General features: G+C 36.7%; 1 protein-coding gene across 1 annotated transcript in view; it reads left to right on the top strand.

Moving 5' to 3' along the window:
• Positions 1-26,792, top strand: part of SLC1A3 (solute carrier family 1 member 3) — a 66,178-nt gene that overhangs the window by 22,211 nt on the left and 17,175 nt on the right. The window contains exons 4-5 of the mRNA XM_005527974.3: positions 23,193-23,397; positions 25,495-25,537. Coding sequence (XP_005528031.1) covers positions 23,193-23,397; positions 25,495-25,537 — 248 coding nt within the window. The remainder of the gene's footprint in view (positions 1-23,192; positions 23,398-25,494; positions 25,538-26,792) is intronic.

Here is a 26,792-nt window from a genome sequence, read left to right as displayed (position 1 = left end):
ACTGAACACTACCTCATTTAGCATACAATTTTTTGTAAAAAGGATGTTTTTACATATTTCCTGCAGAACTCTCATACACAAATGAACATGCAGGCATTAGTGAATATCAAAATAATAATTAAATATAACCTTTGGAGTTTTACTACTGTGCAATTTTATGTATGCTTGGACTCTTTTTTTACATGTTATAGGATAATTTGTTGGTTAAAAGTCTTACACTTCTCAAGTGTTAGTTAAGACCATTCAGCATATTGAAGGTAAATCTCTTATTTCCTGTATTTTGTTTGGTGAGCAGGAAAGTGGATGCCTCTTAACTAATCTCAAACTGACTCCTCCAGGTCTTCATGCTGGTAACATATTTCTTCCAATTGTCAATTATTTGAATAAATATTCTGCTGTCTGCAGGGGCGACAGTGTCTCCTAGACATGATATTCTGGGTTTCCTTTTGTATTCATGCAAATGTGATGGATGTAAATGCGGCAAAACCATAAACTATGGTCTCTGTGGTACTAGAAATAGGCTGGGGATGGTTACATTCCCTTGCAAACTTTGTGAACCTCAAAGAAATTAGAACAATAAAATCCAACTAATAGTTATTGCACTGTTATATTAATAAAAGATAATTTGAGAAACTGAAGACTTTTGCTTTTCAGATAAACAGTTCTGATGGCTATTCATAGACCTCAGGAAAATAAACTGTGCAAGATAAAGTCAATCCAGTCACATTTCTTTACCCCTGGTTTCTGTATTCCATGAAAGAAGCAATGCAGGATCACATTCAGGGATTTTTAGTCACATTTGCCTTATGACTTACCACCGTTTCAAGCAGGTGTGCAGCTTTCTCCATGAGATTCTATCTTCTGGCGTGTGCTTTACCAGGCAGGTGCTAACATCTGCTTGGGAGAAAATGAAGGTTATTTCCATACCATTCACCACCTTTTCATGTTTATAGAAAAACATGACTATATGCATGTCTATATTATTTGTTTTTGTGGTCTAGACACAAATTCAGCTGCATACTCCATGTTGGGCTTTATTGTCTACAGTCTTTAAAAATAAGAGAACTGCTAAGTCAGCATTCCCAACTGGGATCTCTTATAAAGTCAAAGGCAAAATTAAAACATAGTATATGAGAGGAAATATAAATAACCAAGTAAATAAATTCCCATTTGGGTTGTATTATGGCCAAGTCTTTAATATGAATTTAAATATGAATTCCTAAACTAACAGAGGGCTGACAATTTTGCTCTGTTTCTGTTTTGAATTTGCAGCAGTTTTAAGATAAAAAATATTTTATGCTTTCTCATTTTATTATAGATTGAATTATCTGACATAAAAATTGCTTGACACAATTATTTTAAAACATACATTGTCCCTAAAAAGTATATAAAATAAACATATAAGCGTATGAAAACAACTCAGCTTACCATGAAATAGCCAAAGCCAGAGAAAATTGCACCAGCAATAAGAACACTAACTTTTCTGAGCTGTTACAGCAAGATGATAATGAAATTGAAAGTCCAGTCCTTAAAACTGGCCCACAGGTTTTTCTTCATGTTTCATTTATTTACTGAATATAATGTTGTCAGAACATGGTATCTTTTCTTAGAAAAAACATTTATTTCCTGAAATCCCTTCCATGAAAATTATTCACAACCAGTCTTTACAAAGAGCATAGTTTTAACATAATATTAGAGAGAAATATTAAATCTAGAGAAATTTTCTAAGGGTTATTTGCAAATATTTTGCACAGTTCTAGTCATAGTTCAGTTTAATAGACTGTTTGCTTCTCTCTCCATGAAATTTTGAGGGCTTAGAATTTACTTTTACAGGGACTACTTTTAAATGGAAGTAAAATTGTACCAAATTCTGTGCAGTTCTTTCAAATATCTTTGTCTGGTAAGCCATAGCAAAGCATAAAAAGCCCATTCAAGATCTGACACTAAATTTTGCTGCACATTGCAGAAACAGTAAGTTTATTTGCTAACATACATCAGGAGGGGGAAGGAGAATAGGAGTATAGAAACAGTAAAACTGAAGTCTGCTGGCTCACCGAAGATTATGCGGCAATTACAGATTCAAGCAAAGACCCCATTTGTGAGTACCAGTACAACACACTGTGCACTATATAGTACTGATTGTCTGAACTGTTAATGGAAATAACGTTAATAGGGTGCAAATGAGTCTTAATCACTTATCAGGATTTTGTGTGCAAGGTTCTGTACAAACTGACCATAAATCTCCTGCCAAAAAGAAGGCAGTGTGGAAAAACAGTTTAAAAGAATGAGTTTGGAAAATTTACTTCAAAGAAAAAGAGCATATGTAGTTTGTATAATGTCTTAGTTTATATTCATTCCCCTTTCTAATTCAAATAATGATGTAACTACTGTTAGTGGGTTCTGGAAGACTCAGAAACTTCCCTTCCCCTGTAGGGTTTCAATGATAGTCAACTGCACCGAGTACTGCAGGAGACATGAGTGATTTTGTTTGGGGCAGACTCAGTCACAAGGTTTTTGTCCTGAAACTTTGAAAATGTTCATAGTAGTTACTGCTACAAAAACTATAGAAAGTGTTGAAAAAGAGCAGAAAGCTGGAATTACCATGGATGGAATCTTCTTAAGTAACCTCAGAGGTGCGTATGATGCATTTGAGTTCAGCTATCCAAGGAATGTAATGAATGGTAGCTGTTAAAAAAATTACTTAAGTAATAAAACAAAACACTCTCAGGGTTCACAACTGACAGAAAAGTTGTAGATGTGGTTACTTAAAATTACCTCCAACGAACAAGAGTAATGTTCAAACAACTGAACTTGACCTAGTCTCCAAGTCACCCCCTTACCTAAATCAGGAAAAATGCATCTGGACACAAGGATATTCTACTGCAGAAAAGCCAGTTTTTTCCCAATGCTACTTGTGGATATAAAATGTGGAAAATCAGTGCTGTGACGTGTTGTATAACCTTAGGCAAATCATGTTTCCCTTTTTCATCTCTGCTTTCTTCCTCCCTTAGGATGTAGCGCTGGTGAAGTGGTGTTCAGGATTTTTATACCTACTAGGCTAAAAAGATAACTATATGTGATGGAAATTTTAGTGAAGGCATGTAGGTTAAGTTGTCATAGCTCAGGAGATCCATATAGCTATTTTAGTTATAATGATATAGTTAAATTAGGTTGCATGACAGGGGACTGTGATACAATGGCTCAGCCTCCCACATCTAGACCACAGATGTACACTTCCTTCTGTAAAGACATAATTCTAGAAAATATTCTAATGTTATTAAACTTAAGAAATTAGGTTTTATATTTGCCTTTTTATCATTGGAATGAGACAGTAAATGATCCTTGAAGAGTAAATAGATGCAAATGTTATCAATCACATAAAACCCCTATCCTTTATTAATCTTCTTTTAATTTTTTTAAAAATAGCAATGTCCTTTATTATCATAATAAATTAATACCAGTAAAAATAAAGGGCCAGAATTTAGAATTGCTCATCTTAACCTTTCACATCAGAGCACACAATAAGGAGATCTCATAAAGAAACCTGTTCATCATCTCTTGTATGAAAGCAACATGTGTCTAGGTTTGTTGAAGCAGGATCTATGCTGCTTGAAGCCTCTAAGTAGTTTCTGTGTTCTTCTGTCTCCTGGCTGACAAGTGTGCTGTGGAAAAAAGTCTGTCACCTACTACAAGGCCCCAGGTGCTCTCTCATATCAGCTACAATATTTATGGTAATTTCAACAGATGGAAAGTCTCTCATTCGGGCAGACCAGACCTGTGGAGCCAATTACTGCTCTCCCAGGGAGAGGAGACCTAGCAGTGATTCCCTTTAATTCATTCTGGCAGAGCAGACACCTAACCAGTGCTTGTGAAACATTTTAGTACTCATAGTTAAGCTGCAAGGTAAAAACATTAATAAAAATCAGTGTAACACTTTTGTGCTTAAGAAAAGTTTAAGAAATACAGCACTCCTGATTCAGTTCATATAGTTCATACACAAAAACAGAGAAGCAGTTAAGCAGTGTTTGGTCAGTTTAGCTGGTAACCAGAGCAATGAATCCATTTTCTAAATTCCAAAGTTTGGTACATTTTCTGATTTTCCAAGAATTCTAAATTTTGTGAGATAAAAAGAAAGAATTTTAGAAGTCAGAATAAGAAATACCTAATAAAGCAATAAAAGGTTTTACATTCATCTAAGTGATTCCATTTATAGAGAAAAGAATTAACAAATTGTGTCTGAGCAAAGCACTTCTAGGATTGTCAGTGAATTTGAGCTGCCTATGTTTTTGTATTGGGAACTCTCCACAGAGGAATTCTGTAGACATCTCCTGTAGTACGAAGCCTGCTATGAGTAACAAATTCAGGGATGTTCTGGGGGCTTACTATTTTTTCATTTATGGATTTCTTTTATTGTATAAAATATTATTTAAAAAGTAACCTACCTTCTCTCTAGGCAATTCTTCCCTCTTTCTCTGCCACCCAAAGCTTTATAAGCATGTCAATGTCGTAAAAGCTGAATTACATGGCAGCTTTAATTTTATGCACTTGTACATTTCATGCACACATGAGTTGATGCATTCATGTAGGTATTTGCATATGCAATTTACATAACTGGATGACACAGTTATTGAATTTGAACATTCACACACTTAAAGGAAATAAAGGAAAACTCATGCTTTGTTTTGTGTGTGTCCAAAATACGGACTGTCTTAAAGGATGGGCATATAAATTGCTAAATTAGTAGAGATCCAGTCATCCTGTAAACAGAATATCCTGTCAGGTTAAAAAACCAACTGAAGAAAAATTACAGATATTGATCTATATTCAGAAACAGTTTATCTCAGACTAGCATCTTTCTGGTAGATTCAGGCCAACAGCAGCTAAAAATATACATACATTAATCTATAACTGTTAAAGACCAGCTGTATTTCTGTACAAAACAAATATCTATCAAGTCTGGCATATAGTCTTTTAATAATCATTATTTATATAGGCACTCAAAGGTGAAAAAATGTGAACTTTCTTATACTGTTACACTCCACAGTTGTAAGGCAATGTGGGCAATATATGTTTCATAATTATGTAATGTAAACCTTAAATATTTTGGAAAAATATTTTTAAAGTAAAAAAAGTTGAGTTTAACTATCAGGAAGCTACATTTATTAAAATAAGAAGGAAAATAGGTAGCTTAGAAAGTATTTAGCACCTGGAAACATCAACTTTCATGTAAAAACACAAAATAAATGATGTTCAGATTCTGAGTATGCTGGCAATCAATCAGGAAATACATTATACCCAGCATTTTACAGGGCATGGAAATTAGAAAATCATGACAAAATGTCATAAGTATTTGTACAGTAAATATACCTTTAGGTGGAACATCTTCCTCCAAAATTGCTATGCATCCTAAACTATGCAAATACTAAAAACAAGTACTTCAGACAGATTCATAAAATCAAAACTCTTTATGTCTGAGCTATTTCTGAAACAATTTGCCAATATGGAATACACAGAAATCTATCTTCACCAGAGCCTAAGAGTACAATTCTAAGTGAATTCTTAGTCAGATTTGACTAAGAATTAAAATGCAATAACAGCAGAGATTAAATTCCTGCATAAAATAACAGTCTGTATAAGATAAAATTTGATTATACCATAAGAGAGAAAACCTAAGCAGGACATAAGGCATCCAAAAGCAGAAAGTACAACGCAGTGTGGTTTTTGAAGTCTTAAGTCGAGCAGCAGAAACAGCAGGGGCGTTCAAGAACAAAGTTTACAGTAACCAAAGATAGTCAAACTTAAAAGCCCCTCTAAAATAATTTAGTTTTGCTAGTGGCCCTTAATTGAAGGCTGATTTAAACTTTATTGCAAAATATAACTTTAGTTGCTGCCCAGAGTATTGAATAACAGGTTGTTATACTTTCATTCAGTTTGCATTCTGCATGAGATTCCGGCTGAATTAACAACAGGGAGCAACTTCCCACCCACTAAGACTTAGTTTTGCTTTTATATCTTAGTTCAAATGCATAACATCAATACTTCAGTGGCTGACAAAGCAAAAAGCAAAAACTGTTTGAAAGAACACAGGAGAATTAAAGCATCTTGCCTGAGCACTGGTGGACCATTATAAAAATCAGACTGTCTCTTTCTTAACATTTCAGTCAAGGGCAAAAGGACTGAAAATTTATTAGGGAAAACTCAAAACACTTTTTTGAGTTTAATGCAAACATGTGTTGATGACAGAAAAACAGCAGACTGGAAACTTTAAAAAAATTATAAAAAACAAAACAAAATTAAAAATCAGCTGTAAAGTCACAAACATTAGTTTGCAAATGGAAAAGACTTGGTTTTACATTTTGTACAGTAAAATGTCCAAAATGCAAATTGAGAATTAGAACACTGAGATTTTCTTCAGGATATTGAAGACTGAAACTGTAAAGAATTATGTCTTCAGTAATGAGTGAGTCTGTGATAACCTGGCAGGTGAACTAGAATGGTGGCAAGTGCAAAGTAATACACCTGGGAAAGGGGAAGGTGCACAGCAAATCATGAGTTCTCAAACGGGTATTAGTACAGGCAAGAGTTCTCAGGCGCACTGTGAACAGTCCAGAGAAGGTGACAGAGCTGGAATGAAGTTCTAGTGAAACACAAGAAGGAATTAAACAGACTTCATTTTTTTTGGCTTGAAAAAGATACAGCCACAGAAGTTGCTATAAACGTCCACAGAAATCACTTCTTTGCAGAAGCTATAATGGAGTTGCTATTTATTACTATAACTCCTAACTATATTTCATAAGGAAAAATAGGGTGTCCTGAGAAATAACAAGATCATGCATTTATATTAAAGAGAAGGAAGTACTTTTTCACATGACACAATTCAGTTCAATTATGTTAATAGTTTCAAATTATAATTAAATTGATTTTATTAAATAGTTTCAAATTAGAACTAAATTAAATTAAGAGAGTTCACATATGCAGTCATTGCTAGCCAATAAATTTGTGAAACTAGCAATTTAGCAAGGCCCTAGATCTCACTGCTCCCTTCTTGCAGGGAGGGCGAACAAGGGCAGTTAATTCTATCTTTTTTCTGTTCCTCATGTTCTTTCAGTAAGAACCTTTTGTCAGAAAAATGTGAAGACAAATGAGTTAGACAACCACTGGATTCATTTATTTCCATAGTTTTAAGTTGGTTTTGCACTCCTTAGAATATCTTAACAGATTAAAAGTATCTCTGTTTTCATTTGCTAAGATTTCACATACCAATTACTCTGAGGCATTGACTGCTGTATACAGTTTCAGCTTTATGACACACACAGCTCTCCAAGAACCTGTTGAAAACCAAGGAAAAACAATTCCAGGGTTTAAGAATCATCTCACCTTAACCAGACATTAACTCACTCCATTGGCATGAAATTGGACTTCAAAATAAAAGAGCTAAAGCAAGCCGTCTGTCAAGAAGGGGGAAACAAATATGCACAACAGTATTGCTAGCTCTTAATTATCCCACTTTTGGGAAAAGTGTAAGAGTCATTATCAAAATATCAAAATATAACAAAAAAACCAGCCAAAAAATGTGGCATAGTTAGGTAAATGCAGGCTTCATAATTTTTCACTTTCCCACTCCTTTCACCTCCTTATCTCTTCCTTGAACACCATGATCCGCATCCTCATTTTCTGCATTCAAATATAGCACAATTCCATCATATTTTCTTCCTTTTCAGTCTGTCTTTGCTATAACTGCTTGTGAAAACTGGAAGAATCCAAGGAAGAAAGTTCCTGAGGCTTAATTTTGGGAGCACCAGGAATGTTACTGGAAGTACTTGTTCACCAGGAGAAGTAACACATATCATTGTCTCATCAGCACTGTGAAATGTGACAAAACACAAAGTACTTTCTGAATAACTCCACCAGCTAGACAGATTATTGTAGAACACACAGAATATTGTCAGTTTCAGAAATATGGTTCTGTGATACTATCATTAGTTCCTCTAGACTTCCTTTCACTCTTGTTTTTTTTGCTTTTTGATAATGGACAGTCGTTGACCTATAAAATATTATTTCAATTAAATTCTCAAAGCTAAATGTTGGATCTGCTACATACTGTCCTTCAGACCTGTATCTGGATTATAAACTTATGTAAGGTAGATCCATCATTATCACCATCACTGGAGGCAGAGGTACAGAATGCCAGTATCTTGATACCATTAGTGGAAATTCCACCTGAATTCTGAGCAATGGGAAATGAGGAAAGCCACTGTGGACTACAAGACTTACAGGACCCAAGCCTTGGGTCCGGATTCCAGTAAGATGTTGGACTGTCTGGAAGGGGAGGAATGCTTCCCAGATAATTGTTCATCCTAGTATTCTGGCCACATGTCACAGCTCTCACTGGTGGAGAGTAAGAGAAAACAGAAACACTCAGAACAAAAATCTCTAATAATTTGTTGAGACTACATATATAACTGAGCAGTTATATATAGTAGTGCTGTAGTGGTGTATATATACATATATACTTCCAGCAGTATCTGGGACTTGAGTTACATGTCAGGGGGTGAAAAAGCAGTACCTGCATGTGCTGGAATTCTTTTCATCCAGACACTCCTGGTAATGAATATTTTTTCCTTTACTTACAGTTTATTTCTGAATATATTCTCAGATCTTGAGAAATTAATGCAACACAATATAAATGATGCTGCTTTATATGGTGCAGATAATGACTCAAAAGATAATCATTGCAAAATATAAGAGCCAGACTCATCAATAGGAATTGCTTTCCAGTTGTATCATAGTTCCTTTCCTTAGTTCTTAACTTTTTGCAGGGACATGGCTGGCAGAATGGTAGAAAACCCTCTCCTTATTCCTTGGTGCAATGTTGTCTCCAGATGAATGCCTGAGACAGTCATGAACATTGCAAAGTGTTTGCTGCAGCCTAGAATCATCTCGCAGGATTGCCAGTCTTCTTTAATTGGGTGGAAAATCTCTTGGTGCAAACCTTTTCAGTCTCACATAGTCAGATCTGTTTATCTTCACACAGGTGAGCGTAGGGTTCAGCTGAGATAGCGCTGAAGGTTGGTGAAAAACTCTTGTGACCCCAGAAATGACTGGGGTTTTGTGATGGTGGCTGATCCCAGAAAGCATCCATTTGGGCTAAGTCTGGGCATACTCTGCCACTTCTATGCACTGCATCAAGTAGTTCACTTGGGCTTCCCTGATGGCACATTTCTCCATTTCACAAGTCCTTTTTTCTTTGGTTCTCTCCAGGACTTGGTTCTCGCAGGTGTGACTGAATGATGCTGCTGATACACACTGCAGCAAAGCTACACCTATTTACCCAAAATCACATCTATTAGTCTCTGCAAGGTACCAAGTGACATTTGAACTCCAGAAATGGGAAAAAAGGCAAGTCTCTACCTGTCCTCAAGGTAGTCCTTTCTTGAGTTGTCAGTCTGACTATTCCTCAGGTCAACAGAGTTTGTATTTTTATTGGTTTTGATTTTGAACAGGTGCACGTCATTGCAAAGCATAGCATTTCCAAAGGAAAGAGGGACATGTCCAATTAATACAAACACTAATTCCTCAGAGGTTTGCATGCTTTGTAAAAAAAGGCATTTTAGTACACCCCAAACTTTCAGCTCTTACAAGTGTGGGCACAGTTATATCTAGCATACTAGCAAGAAAGGAACCTGGGATGACAAGCTTTGACATTTTGGTTCATTGGATTACCAGACACAGAATTTCTGCATATTCCTTCTATCAATAGCATCTTGAAAAGACCCTTTTCTCTGCAGGAGTCTATCAAAGGAAGATATACTAATGACGATCTACAAAGACAAGTGAAAACTGCTGGAATACAGAGAGATTTGTGAAAAAGAAAAAAAAAAAAAGAGAGAGAGAGAGAGAGAGAGAGAAAAGTACTATAATGTAGAAAGGAAAAGATAAAGTTCTTTATAGTTTCACACACCTGAATGGCAATTCAATTCTAAGACTGAGGAATTAACATGCAAATAAAGAAAACTCAACATTTGTGCCAACAGAAGCTTTCAGACCTTAATGCTATTCTTGAAGACTATCATCTCCAGAAGTCAAAAATCAAAGCAAATTAAATTCCAGGCCTCTGGCTGTAAGAAGAAGCTCACAAATAGATCCTGACCATATTCTGAAAACTCAAGAGTCACACAACAGAGAGCGCTGAAAAAATTTTGAGGTTTAACCAAAACCAGTACTCCAGTATTTGGAGAACATGATTTCTAGTTTCTGATTTATCATATCTGGTATTCATCTTCCAGCAATATTATTCATCACTACTTCACTGAAGATCTTGAAGGGCTTCAAGTATATCACAAGTTGTGAAGAAGTTTTTGGACTAAGAATATTAACACAATTATTTATTTATATGCCTCAATTCATCACATTTTCAGAATCAGACCTTGGTTTTTTATAATTGTACAGTTAAACAGGATTAACTCTTTTACAGATAAATGCATTTTTTCATCCTCAGACAATGGTACAAGTAGCTCCTTACTGGTGGTAGATAAGAAAAACAAAAGTACAGCATAACACTAGAAGTACATTATTTGCACCACATTTAACATAATGATTCTGATTCTTCCTCCACAAACAGCTCTCTCATTTTCTCTTTACTCACATGCAAAGCTGAATTCTTTATTCTGATATTTCACCACCCACTTCTAACTTATTTCTGAATACTTAGATAATATCAGAGCTTCTCCATTGAATATAGTTTCTTTTCAGAGCTAGAGAGAAAGTAGGTTTTGGTCAAGAGTTCACCTAATGAATGACTATTTCATTAATGCACTAATTCATTCTTGCACTGACAATCAGCTTTGTCCAGATTTTACAATTTCAGTATGTCTTAATGCCCCAAACTCTGAAAACCAAGTTATAGAACATGTTCTTACAAAGCCTGGCTAACATCTGTCTCATGGACAATGAACATTTGAAAAGGACTATCACCCATTAAGAAAATAAATCTTTCAAAGTAAAAAAAAAAAGAAAAAAAAAGGCAAAAAAAAAAAGGCTAGTTTTCTGTTCTACAGAACATCACAGTCCAGTAATAAGAGTAACCTAAAAAATCCCTCTCTTCTCCTTCATGTGTTTAATTTGAAATCAGCTGATATTTTCTTTGGTACCTCTGACCTGTCATAGAGATTCATATTCTGAATCCTGCCAAAAAGTGATAATGCCCAGATGGCAACTGTATAGCGCTTGAATTGTGGATGCCAAACCCTCTTTTTCATATCTACTTACCACTTAACATCCTGAAAAGAGCTTAATAATATTATTAAAAAGTACTGATTGCTACTGTCAGGCATTCCACAGTATTAACTCCTTTCCATTCCCTCGTACAAGTCTGTAAGATGAAGAAATACAAAGAAAAAAATTATCGTCTTTGATGTTGCAAGGCTGTAACTGAATCAGTGACCCAAAGTTCAAGAGGTCATTGAAACAAAAGAGAGAAAAGCAGGAAAACAAAAGCCTGTTCACATGAAACTCCAATTCCACACTTTCTTAATGAGTTCTCAGAAGAGCCTTAACATCATTACCAAATTGTGAAAAAACCTCTCCAAATTATAATGACAATTTAAAACACAATAGACTAATTGCAGCTAAAGTAATGACTCCTTAGTATTCATATGGCATTTTACCAGAAGACCTTAAATTCACAAATAGAAACTATATTTTCCTTAAACTTGATTTGATTGTTACTAATTAAATTCTTGGGGGGAATTTAGAGTGTAATTTGGTTCTGATTTACTCCTATAAAAAAAGGAAAAATGCTATAAAGTTGTGCATTAGGATATTCTCATTTATTATTAAAATATTAACTAATGGATTACAAATGGGGTTTTAAAATGCTACAAGTTCATAAATGTAATAATGTCTATAGAATTTTTTTTCTCTGCTGTTTCTAGTTCAACTAATGACTTAGAGACATGAATGAGCTTTGTGTATCTCCTTTTGACATGGGTAGATACCGCATCTTGTTTGTGCCTGAACTCCCAGAGGAACTGAGGCATCACTGCATTAGGTTCTGCACAAATGTCAGCACAGGCTTGGGCAGAAATGTCTTTCAGGACAAACCTCCCCAGACTGAGAAGCTGTTGTACCAAGATCACTGCCACAGAGAAATAACTGAGCTAACTGTTACCACTATGGGGAGCAGAATAGCAGTGATGCCATGGAATTTCGTTGAAAGCAATTTATGTCTAGTGCATACAGTGCAGGCAGCAACTGAACTTGGTGGGAGTTAAAAGTTATACTTGAACAGTGAAAGGAGAAAAGTCAGCAAACAAAGTATGAACCCATCAAGAGCAACCCATGGAAGCATACACAGTGCTGCAAAATAGCACAGACTGAAAAAACACAGGTCACATGGGGAGGAATGTAATAAACTAAAAGGATTATTAGGAGATATAAACACCAGCAAAGTGTGTGCAACATAGACAAAAAGAAAGCACTGGCTCCATGAGCAGCTCATGGAAGATCAGTGGGTAAAACAGCAGCAGATGAATGAACCACTAGCTGAAAAATGAAATGAAAAATTAGAACTTTTGGGTTGGACACAGATACACAAACCATTGTTGTATCACTGACAAGATTTATTTAAAAAACACCAAAACAAAAAAGCAGAGCTATTTTTATTGTTAATTAACTGCTGCAAGAATAGATAGTAGCTACAATAAGAAAAACCATGAAAGTTTCTTTAGTGAGTGAGCAGTTACTAGTGGAACTTCAGATTACTCAAAAAAGCCAAGTCTCATTATACATACCTAAAGGCAATGTCACACCATTTGTTTCCAGATTATCTTAGTATGGATGAATTAACAAACAATGCTCTCCATGTTCTAAAAATTGTGCTAAAATTAAAAATCCAAGCAGAAATGCAAAGGCTAAGTTGTTACCAGATGCATTAGTCACACACCACCATTGATTCAAATCTTTATGGAGTCACATCCAACTGGGCAAGGCTTCCTTCCAAATGATGGTTGTTGCATGAACTCTATAAAATTAACTAGTGTCAGATCCTAATGGACAAATATCCAAATAAGGTAATATCATTGCAATAGATTCTACTATTGGAAGTTTCAGTGAAGAAGCTAAGAACAGGTTTCCTAACAATACTGATTGATTTTGAGTGAGAAGGTGATGTCTCCAGCATAGAGCCCTGAGCAGTTACGGATCAATATTCCCAAAACCCTTGTTGTTTTGAACACAGATAGACCTCCACCTCTCTTTTTTTTTTTGGTGGGGAAACTTTAATTTCCCATTCTCTAACTCTTGCATCACTCTGACTAGAATTATGTTCATTTTTCTATTATCACTAATTCATATAAGTGTCCCTTTGGGCACTTGTTACATACCCAAGATGGAAAAACAAATTTTTTTTACACACTAGACTGTCCTACTAGTTCCTGTTCCCTTATGAACACCTCTAATTTCTCACTATTTTTTCAGTATCAACTAATGTACATAAGGAGTGATTTAGTACAGTAAATAGTTTGCAGTTTCATCACACTCTATAAAGTGAGTCAGATACAAGAAGCAGTGTACGTTTGTGGAATGTTGTTTAGTAAGTGCTGCACATACAAAAACATGTCTATGAAGAACTCCTGGCACAGTCTGCCAAAACTCATACCAGAATTTTAGAAAATTAAAAGTTTGCACATGTATTCTGAGAAATTGCATTATGCATGTTTCTGGAGCACTGAGTAATGTGCTCAACATCATCCAGAAGGCAAAGGTAATTTTATCGCTTGTATCGCTTCATAGGAAGCAGTGTGTTTCATGCTTAAAGCAGGTATTTTTGGCAATACATTCAGGATAAATGAAAACTAATATTTCATCCTCTGGGAACAGGATAAAAGTCTTACAACTACTACCATATTTATTTCAGTCTTGCAACAACATGCACTTTAGGATTTAAACTAATTGAATGTGCTTTGGCTTATCAACTATCAAAATAAACTTGTTTCCTGACTAAACTGAAATAATTCACCATGTTACATTATGCTTTTTCATAAACAAATACACTTATTTCTTTCACTCCATACACAGAAAATAATCAGCTTTATGTCCAACATCAGAATCCTATTTCCAGGACAGCTTAGTCCAAGTGTCTGGACATGAAAGGATGGCTTTTCAGAACTGTGCTGTGCAGGTAGCAATAGTGTTTTGTTACCAAAAAAAAATTTTGAGCTGCTATTTTCTGTGTTCCTGGGTCTCTGATTCTTGGCTTGAAGACAGTCAGTTCTTTGTACTCTGTTATTACAATGAGGTAACCAAAGAAAGAGAGTCTTGGTTTGAGACTGTCAGCTGTTACTAATCACTGCTCCATGGCTTGCTGTGAATCCCTGCTTGCATCTCCCTCCTGCTCTGCTTAGCACACATAAAGAAGATAAATTACTCCCTAGTTTCCCTTCAAAAAGCATATTGTTTGTCACATTCCAATACTGTGAGCAAAAGACGGAATAATGCGAAGAGTTAAATGAGTATCTCAACAGCCCCACAGCAGGGTCCTTCTCAGGCAGATGTGTTTCAGGAAATGTACTTTCCTACTGGTTCCTCAAATGTATCCTGTTATATTGCAAACCTGAAAAGCAAGCCAACTACACTTTTCAGAGCAGAAGAACATAATCCTGCAGGAGTCTTCATGTAGTAATGTAAGCATCGTTGACACTCAGTAGATGCACCAAGTGTTCCATATTGACACATTTCATTTTACCAGGAGATGTTATACTTCATTTTTAATAAATATTTTAGCTACAACAAGCAGAGTCTGGCAAGGTTTATGAAATTCTTCACTGCCCTCAGAGACTCATACTGACAGACAGAAGAGTTTTAAAAGAAGAAACAGAACAGTTTGCATTGGAAGGGGCCTTGACCCTAGCTGGTCAACTAGTCCAACCCCTTGCAATCAGCTGGGACACCTTTGGCTAGACCAGGGTACTCAGAGCCCTCTCCAGCCTGGTCTTGACAGTTTCCATGGATGGGAGAGACACCATCTCTCTGGCCAAGAGTGTTTCAACTCCCTCACTGTAAAAAGGTCTTCTTTATGTCCAACCTCAATCTATCCTCTTTAAAAGCATTACCCATTTTCCTGCAATAACAGACTTTACTAAAAAGTCTCTCTCCATCTTTGGGGCCTCCTTTATGTACTAGAAGGTACTAAAAGGTCTCCCCAGAGCCTTCTGCTCTCCAGACTGATCAACCCCAACTCTCTCAACTTGTCCTCAAATAAGAGGTGCTCCATCCCTCTGATATCTTTGTGGCCCCTTAACCTGCTCTAACAGGCCCACGTCTTTCTCGTGCTGAGGACCTGAGGCAGATGCCATTCTCCACCTCCCATGAAGGTGGAGCCTCATGAGGGCAGAGTAGAGACAGAAAATCACCTCTCTTGACCTGCTGACTATGCTTCTTTTGCTGGCTCATGTCCAGCCTCTGACCCACCAAGCCTCTCACCCACCTTCTGGGCAGGGCGGCTCTGGGTCTGTTCATGCCCAGCCTGTGCTGATACCGGATGTTGTCCTAACCCAGTCAGCACCTTGCACCTGGTCTTGATAAACCCCATGATGTTCACCTGGGCTCACCCCTTGAGCTTGTCCAGGTCCCTCTAGATGACATCTTGTTCCTTGGGCATGTCAAACACCTCTCTCCTTGGTGTCATCTGCAAACCTACTGAGGTGCACACAATCCCACTGTCTGTGTCGTTGATGAAAATATCAAACAGTGCTGATACCAGCACAGACTCCTGAGAGACACCATCCATCATGGGTCTCCATCTGGACATTGAGCCACCAATCAAATTATTTTTGCACTGAAATAAGCAAACTAAACAGAGAGTAAGGCTGTGGAATACCCAAACATGGAAACTGTTGGGATAAAAATTGTTACTGGTTTGAACCTTAAGCTCAGTAAGTTTTTAACCAATACTCTAGAATATATTTCCCTGCTGTGTCAGAAGACTAAACTTGATGGCTAAAGAAATATTTTCAAGCATGGATTACTGTCATAATTTTTATAACAATTAAAATGCACTAACACCCGAGAATAAGAAGCTGTTTTGGTGAAAGAGCTTTAATCAGTGATGAACGACAACAGAAGTCTTTTATTATTCATGGTAAACTGAAAAGTAAAACTCACTGTAAAGTCACTGGAGATTATTTGGTCCTCTTCCATTTACGTCACTCAATGATGTTCAGATATTATTGTGCCATGGTTTCACAAACATTCTCCTAAGAAATGAATTTTGGCTAAAATAGCAGGTGTTTGCTAGTTTTCCTTCTGCTTCCCTTGTAAAAGTTCTGGTGTTCACGTGACACAATTCTGAGGTGATTAAAAATGACACGTTAGTTTGTCAGAACAAACTAACACTACAAAACCCAAAGTTGATAGTTTTCTGGCAAGGATGGGGTGGGGCTGCAAAGCTGTGGGGCAAGGCTAGTCATTTAGAGCCACTCTTAGCCATTTAATTGGCTCTTTGAATTGCATTACTATATCCCATCCATGGGTTTCATTAGTCAGCTTGGTTTAATCATGGTCACATAATCTTGGATCAAATACAAGTGCTAATTTTCCTCTGTTTGCCCACTGTTCTTAACAGAACTGGGAAAAAATAACGTAATATCTAATGTCATCATCTAAAAATTCAGAATCAAACAAAGATAAGTTAAATTGAGATTTGGGAGCAACTTGTCTCATCAGTTCATGTAAAAAGGCATACAGAGGTACGTTTCATACATATATTTTAAGTGGTTTCAGGAAATCATTAGCTGTATTGATTTAATATTAATTAATTTCCCCTATACATATAGTTCTTTGAATATGTTATTGTCTTTTTTCTTTGCAATTTTATTATTTTCCTGTTACCATTATTAAAAACTGTAATCTAGAGATTGGGTAAAAATTTGTACCTGATCTTGTGAAGGGCCCAAATGTCAAAGCCTAAATTTAACTTTTGTTTTCTGGGAATGTTCCACAGAGGACATGTTCAGCTGCTATTGGGATAAAGCTTTAGTGCTTAATCATGTTAATTAAACTTGGGCAATACCTCCACTGTCTTTACCTAAATACTGCTTTTCCTTACAAATTTTCTGTCAGCGTATTTTGCCATGACCTTGCCCTGTGTTACTCATTTCCACAAATCCTCATCAACATACACAAAAGGGATTGTTCTCATGGTCTCACACTGAGAGTTTACTCATCACACAGTGCTTAGTGGATGTAGGGGGTGGGAGTAGCCCATTTGAGACTGCTTCATTAGGAGAGTGAAAGACAACCTTAAAGAAACAAAATTAGGGCAACACTCCTGAGTCAACAGTTGCCATTATTGCTGCTCCACCATAGGAGTCCTTAACAAGCAACTGCAATTTACTAATGAAGAGACCATAAAAAGTAAACAGGAAAATAATTAGGAATAAAAAGATGCTCTGTTAATAATGTTTTGTGTATAAAGACTTAGTTCAAAACATCTAAAGGGAATTTATATAAAAATCTCCATTGGCAAGGAAGCACCATCAATTCAGTTCTAACATGCTGAATAAGGAAAGAATTCATCATGGTCAGAGAAATCCTCTTTTTTTTTTGTTTCAAGGAGTCAATATGTGTAAGGACCAAAATGGAGAGTTTGTTCTACATTACCCATTCAGAACTGCTTCATTACTTTATGCATTTTCATCAATATGTTACTAGATCTGGGCAGAATCCTGACCTGGAGGGTTTCAGTCCTGTGCCCACAGATGGGAACCTGCTCAGCCAAGACCTGGGCTCGGAGCACACAGTCTCTGTCTCTCCCCTGCTGAGCAGAATTACCACCACCCTGTGAAGAGTGACTGAGGACTTTGAGCTCGTCCAGTTTGGAGAAAAGGAGGCTGAGGGATGACCTCTCTGATCTCTGCAGCTTCCTGAGGAGAGGAAGGGGAAAGGGTAATGCTGGTCTCACCTCCCTGGATCAAGTGACAGGACCAGTGGGAATGGTTCAAACTGCACCAGGGTAGATTCAGACTGGACCTTAATAAACACTTCTTTCCAGTGAGGGAGGTAGCATACTGGAATAAGCTTCCCAAAGAGGTGACTAATAACCCCTACCTGTCAGTGTTGAAGAAGTCAATGTCATTAAAAACTTTAACTTTTGATCAGTCCTGAAGTCTAGTTGGCCTAGATGATCATTTCAGCCCCAACTGAAATGTTCTATATTTAAAATTCGTATCATTATGCATCAAAAGGGATTTTAAAGAAACAAAAATCCAAATGCACTGAGGGAAAAAGCTGAAAACCACAAGAATTTTAGTATAAGAAAGCAAACACATAAACTACTTAGTTTTTTCAAAAGTTTTTCAAGTGCAGCAAAAATATTCAGAAACAGAGACTTTCAATATGATAAGCAGTGGCTGAGCATTTTAACCTTTTTCAAACTGAATTTATAGGCATGCATAAATGTATATGCTCACATGCACACCCTCAACTCCCAGTGGTAGTTTTGCTTGCTAAGAGGATAGATAAAATCACCCAAGGTACTAGAATCAATCCTACATAATGACTGTTTTTCCTCCAAGGGTTGCTATTTACTTTGGAGTGTAAGAAAAGAGATCCTATTTAAAAGCTGCTATTTAAGGGTTCTCGTTTGTTAGTTAGTGATTAATTTTGCCAAATATAAACCCAAGGATGCTTTGCTGACTAGGAGTTTACAAACAGAAACAGGGCTTCAGGCATACCAGCTGCTGACCAGTTATTGTTGTGGGAAAAAAACATTTTGCATCTAATTGTGTAATATGGATATTTCTTCTTTCTAAAAAAAAAATTAAAAAATTATTCAAAACAACAGGTAGAAACTTTCAAGTAGTGTAATAGGGAAAATTAGGAAAATTAAAAAATCTAAGACTGAAATAGCTCACTGAGGATATTGGACTGTTCTTCAAAAATCAGTTTATTCCGTTGTTTCTATAGTGCTAATTAAAGGGAGAAAGTATTTTGAAGCTGTAGGACTTTTAGCATAGGTTCTACATTTCAAAACAATTCCTTGGAATTTATTCTTGAACAAGCAGATTCAAAGCTGTTTGGCTTAAACATTATCTAAAGAAAACATGCTCAGTATATTTTATGCTTGGTCATCCAGGACTACCATCCCTCTGTATTTGGTGTGCCCTGCACTAAAGATTACACATAGATCATGTGCAGCATGTTATCAATATCTAGAAAATTAAAAATAGTAGCAACTCTGGATTTGGTATATTCTAGAATTCTGTATAATATAAAATCATAAATACAATATAAAAGTATAATTGACATAAAACTAGTCATACTATTGTAACTATTCGTAATCTAGTTGCTATTCATGACAATTCATAGAATCAATATTGGCAAAATAAATTGGCAATTTACTGGCAAATTTACAATTCATGCCAATTTACTGAATTTACTGAACAGTGATCAAGTCAGGTGAGCAATCAGAACTATCAGATTAAAAATTCAGAACTGTTGAAGTCATCCTAACTAATTTTTTTTTCCTTTTCCCTGCATCTTTTCTCTCTCGTTCTCCTCTTGTAATTATGTATTTACCTTCTCCTTGCCTTTCCTATATTCTAAAATATTTTCATTTCTTCCCTAACATCTTTGTTAAAGAACAAAATTGTGCTTTGATCTGTGACAATCTGGTGAACTTCTCACATCTTTATTCCAAACACAGTGTTACTTCTCGAGAGAGGGAAGGGGTAGGTGAAGGAAGGAGACAGGGGTAAAGGCTGGGGGTTTATTGCAGTTTTGCAGATTTCTGCCTACCCCCTTCTTTCTTTTCTTCCCTTCCCTTCCCTCTCCGCAGCCTCCCTGCCTCCCTCCCCATCAGTACTTAAAAAATCATTCCCATTCATGTTGTGTGAGCGCACACGCTGGGAGAAATTACAGGGGCTCTGCTCCAGATCGCCTTGACAACTCCAAGGCATCCCTGTGCGTGGGGACTGGTGGCACGGCAAAGTTTCCCAGGCCCCCTGGGGAAGGGGAGGGGAGAGGAAGAGAGAAGGCAGAGGCGCTGGAGCCAGCAGTGTGCGGAGGAGAGAGCAGCGAGCGGGATGAAAGGGGCACATACATCTCCCGCAGGACAATGGGGGTTTTGCTGGCTGACTGTGAAAAGACACACTGAGGATACAATGCTTTGTGACACATGAAAGCTCTGGGGACCTTTCCAGAGCCCCATTCAGTTCTGAGGAGTCTTGTCAACATCTTAAAATGCAAAGAAAACAACCCCTTTCATTTTCTCGTGTTTTAAAAACAGATTTTAAATATTATTTTAGACAATGGTTGTTGTTGGTATGCTGGAAACTTTTGCAGTTTGCTGAGTTCCCATTAACTGCAGTGGGAGGGGAGACTGCCCAGAAGGTCCCAATAAGGGCTTGCAGAGGTGAGCACTTGCTTCCTCCTCATGCAGCTTTTGTTCATACTTAGGCCTGTCATCCCTCTGCTTTGAATGCTTTCTGCTATTCACTCCACAAACAGTCACAGCTCCAGAGGAGAGAAACTGCTGTTCTCTGTGTCCAAGCTGAGAAACAAATTATATTATAACAAGAGCAGGTATGAGACTAAGAAACAGTAAACTAGGTGCCATGTAGTCCTAGCCAGAGTGCACCCCAGGAAATCAGGCTGGAAACCAGCTTACAAAGACAAGAGCATGACTCTTGCTCCCTGACACACGGCTTTCACATGGTTCACCACTCAATCCCAAAATCAGCCCAAGAAAAAATAGGATCAAAAGATCTAATCCTTCAAAACAGCAATCTTTACTGGTAAGGTACAAGTACTGGTAAGGTCCTGCACTCACTCCTAGTGACTTTTGGAGTGTAGGAGGCTCAACCTACTATAAAGGGTGAAGTACAAAAAAAAAAATAAATTCAGGCTGGTTAAAGCACAGACAGATGTGCCTGTAAGTTTGCTAAGAATTACATTGCTCAGCCTCTGGTCCTGAATCTATTATCTGTAAAGGGCAGAATACCGACTGATTCAAAATCTCTGCATTTCCAAACATTCCTACTAAAGTGTACAGGTTAACTTTTTGTGCTCATATTGTAAAACAAGTTCAAAAATGGTCTTATCCAAACTGAAAAAAATAAATAGACCATTGTTCCTACTTTAGAAAGAAAAATTAAGAACAGAAAAAAAACCTATTAAAATATACAAAAATGAAATTGACTGGACTAGTATATAAAAATTCATTTTTGACTTTGTAAGTTACGTTTTATTTTAAATTTCATATTCATACTTTAAAACTAAAATTTCTAACAAATGCTGTCTGAGATAAATGCTGTGCAGTTTGATAGCAGATCTGAACTTCTCAAAAAATTATTAACTTTATTTTTTCTGTTGGTAACAGTATTTGCATTATTTCATGTTTACATTACTTGAGGACTCAAAAAAACACCCCATCTTCCATCCACAAATAAGAAGGTTATAAAACTTCCTGTTTGTAAAGTTAAAAAAGCTATTTGTAACTTGCTAGTGCTTACTATTTTCCTCTCAGGATTTCAAATCATAAATGTAAACTTACCATGAACATAATAATCCAATATTGCTGATGGAAAAGCTGAGTAGAGAAATAAAGGCTCAAATGCTTCAAATGTTGGATTTCCGTGTTCAGTTTCTCTCTGTACTAGTAACACTTTGTTCTTCCACTACAATGGCACACACATAAACCAAGAAATTCAGTGTGTGAATCTAATGATCACCCTTGGGTAAAAATCTTACTGGCTCTAATGGTTTCTGCCAAAAGGGCAGAAAATTAAAAAAGCTGAACTGAAAGCGTAAGTATGAAGCATGTGATTGGTTTTATACTTTGAAGGTTTGATCAGAGCCTGGGACACATCCTTGATCTCAGCTACATCAGTGCTTTCACTGTAGCTCCAAGAAAATGTATCTCCTTTAGAAGACAGACAGAAGTATTATATATCTACAACAATTTAAGCAACATTTTGTTATGCCAGGCCATGATTTGAGTTTCCATATTATTTATATTCCTGCAGTCATCTTACCTGCCTTTAAATGCTTTCTCCTGTGACATAGATAACCAGAGCAGAAACTGGTCAACTTTTTTTATATTTTGTATGTTCAAAGGAGGCATCCATATAAATGTATAGGCAGTCTTTGGAAGTGTGGATTAGGCAGTTCCATATAGGAGGAGATAATAAAGCTAAAGGATCCTTTCCTAACCCCTTTTTTCATTCTGCACTTTGAAATCTTGATTGCAACAAGAATCATGAGAACTGCTTTGAGGCAGGTGGCACAGCCCTCCATATGGAGTATGAGCAAGTATGGAGAAGGAGCAGTGGGACATTTAAGGAGAGGAACTTAGCTGAATCTTCTGAATCTGAAGACTTAGCTGCATCTGCTGGAAAGAGAAAGAGCATTTCCAATTCTGACAGCCCTCATGAGACATTCCTCAGAGACTCAGAACTCTTTCCCTGGCAGAACTGCACCCTCTATTAGAAAACACATTGCAGCCATTCATCAGTGCAATCTGATGAAGAAACACCATAGAAGATGCCATAGGGAGTACCCTAATATTCACAGTAAATCCAAATAGAGCTAAGAATTAGGATTAGTGTTGCAAATTCTGCAAATTTTATGAAAGACTACAAAGGCCTATTCATGCAATGGTAAGGATCTTCTGAAGCAGGCTAGCAGCATTTAATCTGATTTAAAATACCATGGCTTTGGACAGACATAATCTGAGGTTGCCCACTGGGGATTAAAGAAAACTCTTCATACATGTTAATTGTTGCAAACATTATCAACATTACTTAAGTGCACTCTTTTTTCTATCTTACAATTACAAATTATACAATACAAATGCAGCACATTTTTCAGACTGTGGTAATCACATTAGTCAGAAACCATTAATTTTCTCACTGGAATATAAAGAGTCCCACACTGCACCAGACCAATAATCTTTACTTTTAATGAAGTGTTAAGACAGCGCAAAAAGCTGTAACTCTTGTAACAGAAAATTATAAAACTGAGGGTGGGATGGGAAGACACTGATACTATGAGCTGCAAAAGAGGGACATCTTACCTTGGGTAGCTTTAAGTGTGATCATCAAAACTCTTCCCACAGAACTATTTTCATCATGCTTAGTTCATCCTCTTTAATCACTACTTTATCAAGTGAATGTTGTTGTGCTTAAATTTACTAGGAATTGCTGCCCTGGATAGTAAAGCCTCAGGGAAGATGGGAGTCCGAGCAGTAGTCTACTACATGAGCACTACAATCATTGCTGTACTGATTGGCATCATCATTGTGGTCATCATCCACCCCGGGAAAGGTACGAAGGAAAACATGCACAGAGAAGGCAAAATTGTGCAAGTGACAGCAGCAGATGCCTTTCTTGATTTAATCAGGTATGGCTATGATATTGCACGTTTTCTGTAGCAATAGCTATGACAGTAATCTTAGATTCACAGAGAACAAAAGTAGAGAATTTTAAACAGTGACTGCATAAAGTTGACAGATGTCTTTCAACTGTTGGATATCAATATCTCTAGCCTTTACAAAGTTACAAAGGGATACACTGATTTATTTCCAAATTAAGCTATTGCAGGGGAAGAAATGGCTTTTAATATTAAAAGAAAGTTTCCTTCCTTCCTTCCTTCCTTCCTTCCTTCCTTCCTTCCTTCCTTCCTTCCTTCCTTCCTTCCTTCCTTCCTTCCTTCCTTCCTTCCTTCCTTCCTTCCTTCCTTCCTTCCTTCCTTCCTTCCTTCCTTCCTTCCTTCCTTCCTTCCTTCCTTCCTTCCTTCCTTCCTTCCTTCCTTCCTTCCTTCCTTCCTTCCTTCCTTCCTTCCTTCCTTCCTTCCTTCCTTCCTTCCTTCCTTCCTTCCTTCCTTCCTTCCTTCCTTCCTTCCTTCCTTCCTTCCTTCCTTCCTTCCTTCCTTCCTTCCTTCCTTCCTTCCTTCCTTCCTTCCTTCCTTCCTTCCTTCCTTCCTTCCTTCCTTCCTTCCTTCCTTCCTTCCTTCCTTCCTTCCTTCCTTCCTTCCTTCCTTCCTTCCTTCCTTCCTTCCTTCCTTCCTTCCTTCCTCCCTCCCTCCCTCCCTCCCTCCCTCCCTCCCTCCCTCCCTCCCTCCCTCCCTCCCTCCCTCCCTCCCTCCCTCCCTCCCTCCCTCCCTCCCTCCCTCTTTCCTTTCTTCTCTTTCCTTTCTTTCCTTTCCTTTCCGCACCTTTCCGCACCTTTCCTTTTCTCTTTCTCTCTCTCAAAAGAAAGACCTCTTTTCTGTAATCTACATGGGGCTTTTTTCCTCCTTCCATATCACTCATTGCAAAATGTAATGTTTTCCTCCAATTAGCAACAGTTTTTTCACTTCATTTGAACCCCTGATTTAGTTACTTACTTTAATTTTGAAGTGTAGTCACCTATCTGGGTGCATCTACTCAATTTATTCAATTATATGAATGGGAAATAACTTCCAGGAACAGGCAAGTAAAATGCTTGCAATAGAGGGCACAGACATAAAATTTTGTTTTTCCCTTGCTCAGAGACTCTTTCACTGAGCTGGTATGCCAAAGATATATTCCAGGGAGTAGGGAAGCTGAGGTTTTGAACTCAGAAGCTTTTCCACAAGTAAAATCACCAAAATTTTGTGTTCTACTAACCCATTTGGAGAATCTGGAGACATGGAGAAAGGCCTCCAAGGATCACACTGCCATAAAAAGGGTCTACAGAAACTTCCATAAAGAGGTTTGCACTCAGATTCCTCAAGATTTATTCAGTCACACTGCTTCTAAATCTCTCAGAAATGCACAAAACAAAGGAAAACAAAGAAACAAACCCCCATCTGCAACAAATGTACACACACATGTATACTACTACTACTACTACTACTACTACTATTATTATTATTATTATTATTATTATTATTATTATTATTATTGAATACTCAAACTTCAGAAGAATTTGGGGTGTAACCACAACAAGACAAAATCAAATGATAAATGTCATTAACTACTAGGTTAAAAAATCCAAAAATTATTTGAGAAGTTGAAATACATTAAATATTCTTATTAATAATTTTATTTTTATTATATTTTATTAATTTATATATATCACTATATAATTATTAATATAAATTTAATTTTTATTTAATTTATTCATTTTTATTAATATTATTTATTAATCTGGATTCATAGTGCATTAATAAGTGCAAAATTAAGAGTGAGTCCATAGAGCACTATACACTTAATAATTTAGCTAATATACTTCTCCAGAACCAGACCTGCTATACAACACTAAATACAGAGATTCCAATTGCCAGGAGCTATCCAATCCTACATTTCATCTTGGTAAAGCTAAGCAGGCCAGAGCTCTACTCACAGTATATGTAATCACATATTAGCCTTAGGATTCCTCAAAAATTAGCTGTGCAATTTTTTTATTAGCTGTGTCCTTACTGAAGGAATTATTAGCGTATTATTACTTCTCATGCTATTTTCTTTCTCTTCCACAGAAATATGTTCCCTCCAAATCTGGTGGAAGCTTGCTTTAAACAGGTAAAAACCCCCTTTTTTTATAACTTCCAAATAAAACATGAAGAAGTAAGAAATTAAATGTAACCACAATTGCCTTAGGAATATCATGTTCTTGTACTTACAGCAGAAATATAACTCACATATTCTGCCAGATGACAAAAAAAAAGCCCCCTGAACTAAACCAACCAAATCTATGCTGTTTTCAATCATACTGAGACAACTGTTTGCTATGAGAAGCGAAGAAAACCCACAGAGCTTGGCAAATCAAAAACAATTACTTTTCTCAAGATGTCAAATTCATAAGTTGACAGCAAGGTTCATTAAAGTGAATTCAGGATCTGCTTTTCTAAAACAGTGTTATGTTAAACTGGGAGATACTGAGATATTCACCATCTGTGCAAAGACTGGAAGATTTTCAAAAATGTCATGTGATACATGTGCTTAGGTTCGAAACAGAAGAAAAGAATTTGTGGACATTAACAAAAAAAGCAAATGATGAACTTCCTGTCATCTACAGTAGAAGTCCTTAGGAACGCTTTTTTAAGGTTGCTTCTCAAAATCTTCTATCATTAGCTTAGTCTTATTGTAGCTGTTCTATGGAGAAAATAACTAGTTACATTGTTTTTTAAAAAATGAAGATATTAGTGATTCAGTGGAACACAGAATGTATTTTTCCATAATCTAATTACTTCATATTGACCTCACAGACAATCTTGAACTGATACTATTTAGCAGTTAGTGTTTTAGAAATAAAAAAAGCTGAAATGTAGAGGTCAAGAGGAGCATAAACTTTCCAAATCCAGCTGAGCTACATCTTGCAGAATTGAAAAGAAATTATAACATTATCTTTAGTTGTATAAACAGAAACCAATAAAAAGGAGTCACTTTCTGCATTAAAGATTTTTAGATTAAAGATTAAAAAGCAAACTAGACCCAGGTTCAAATGCCATGCCTCTGTCTTCAACAAGGATGTTGATGAACTCAGTACAGTGATGCAGGAGACCAGTACAGAAAAGCAAGTCTATAGCTAAACTAGAAATAAATTCAAAGAATGTAATGTAATAAAGTACAGGAATGGTATGATCTTTATCTAAAATAATGAAATAATTAGGGCATAAAGTTACAGATGTAGCAGCAAGCTCCTAAGTTTGGAAGTTATTAACTAGAGCTCTTGAAAGCAATCAAAATTTCTTCCAGACTGCAGTTTCAAAAGGATTTGGGAAAATATTTAAGCAGATAACAGGCCATTAGTTTGATCTCAGTTATGGTGAAGGAT

The sequence above is a fragment of the Pseudopodoces humilis genome, chromosome 4 (assembly GCF_049639895.1).
Source record: "Pseudopodoces humilis isolate 2021_Gansu_Grassland_sample_001 chromosome 4, ASM4963989v1, whole genome shotgun sequence".
Lineage (NCBI taxonomy): Eukaryota > Metazoa > Chordata > Aves > Passeriformes > Paridae > Pseudopodoces > Pseudopodoces humilis.
Note: the sequence above shows the minus strand (reverse complement) of the source record. Positions and strands in the feature narration are given on the sequence as shown.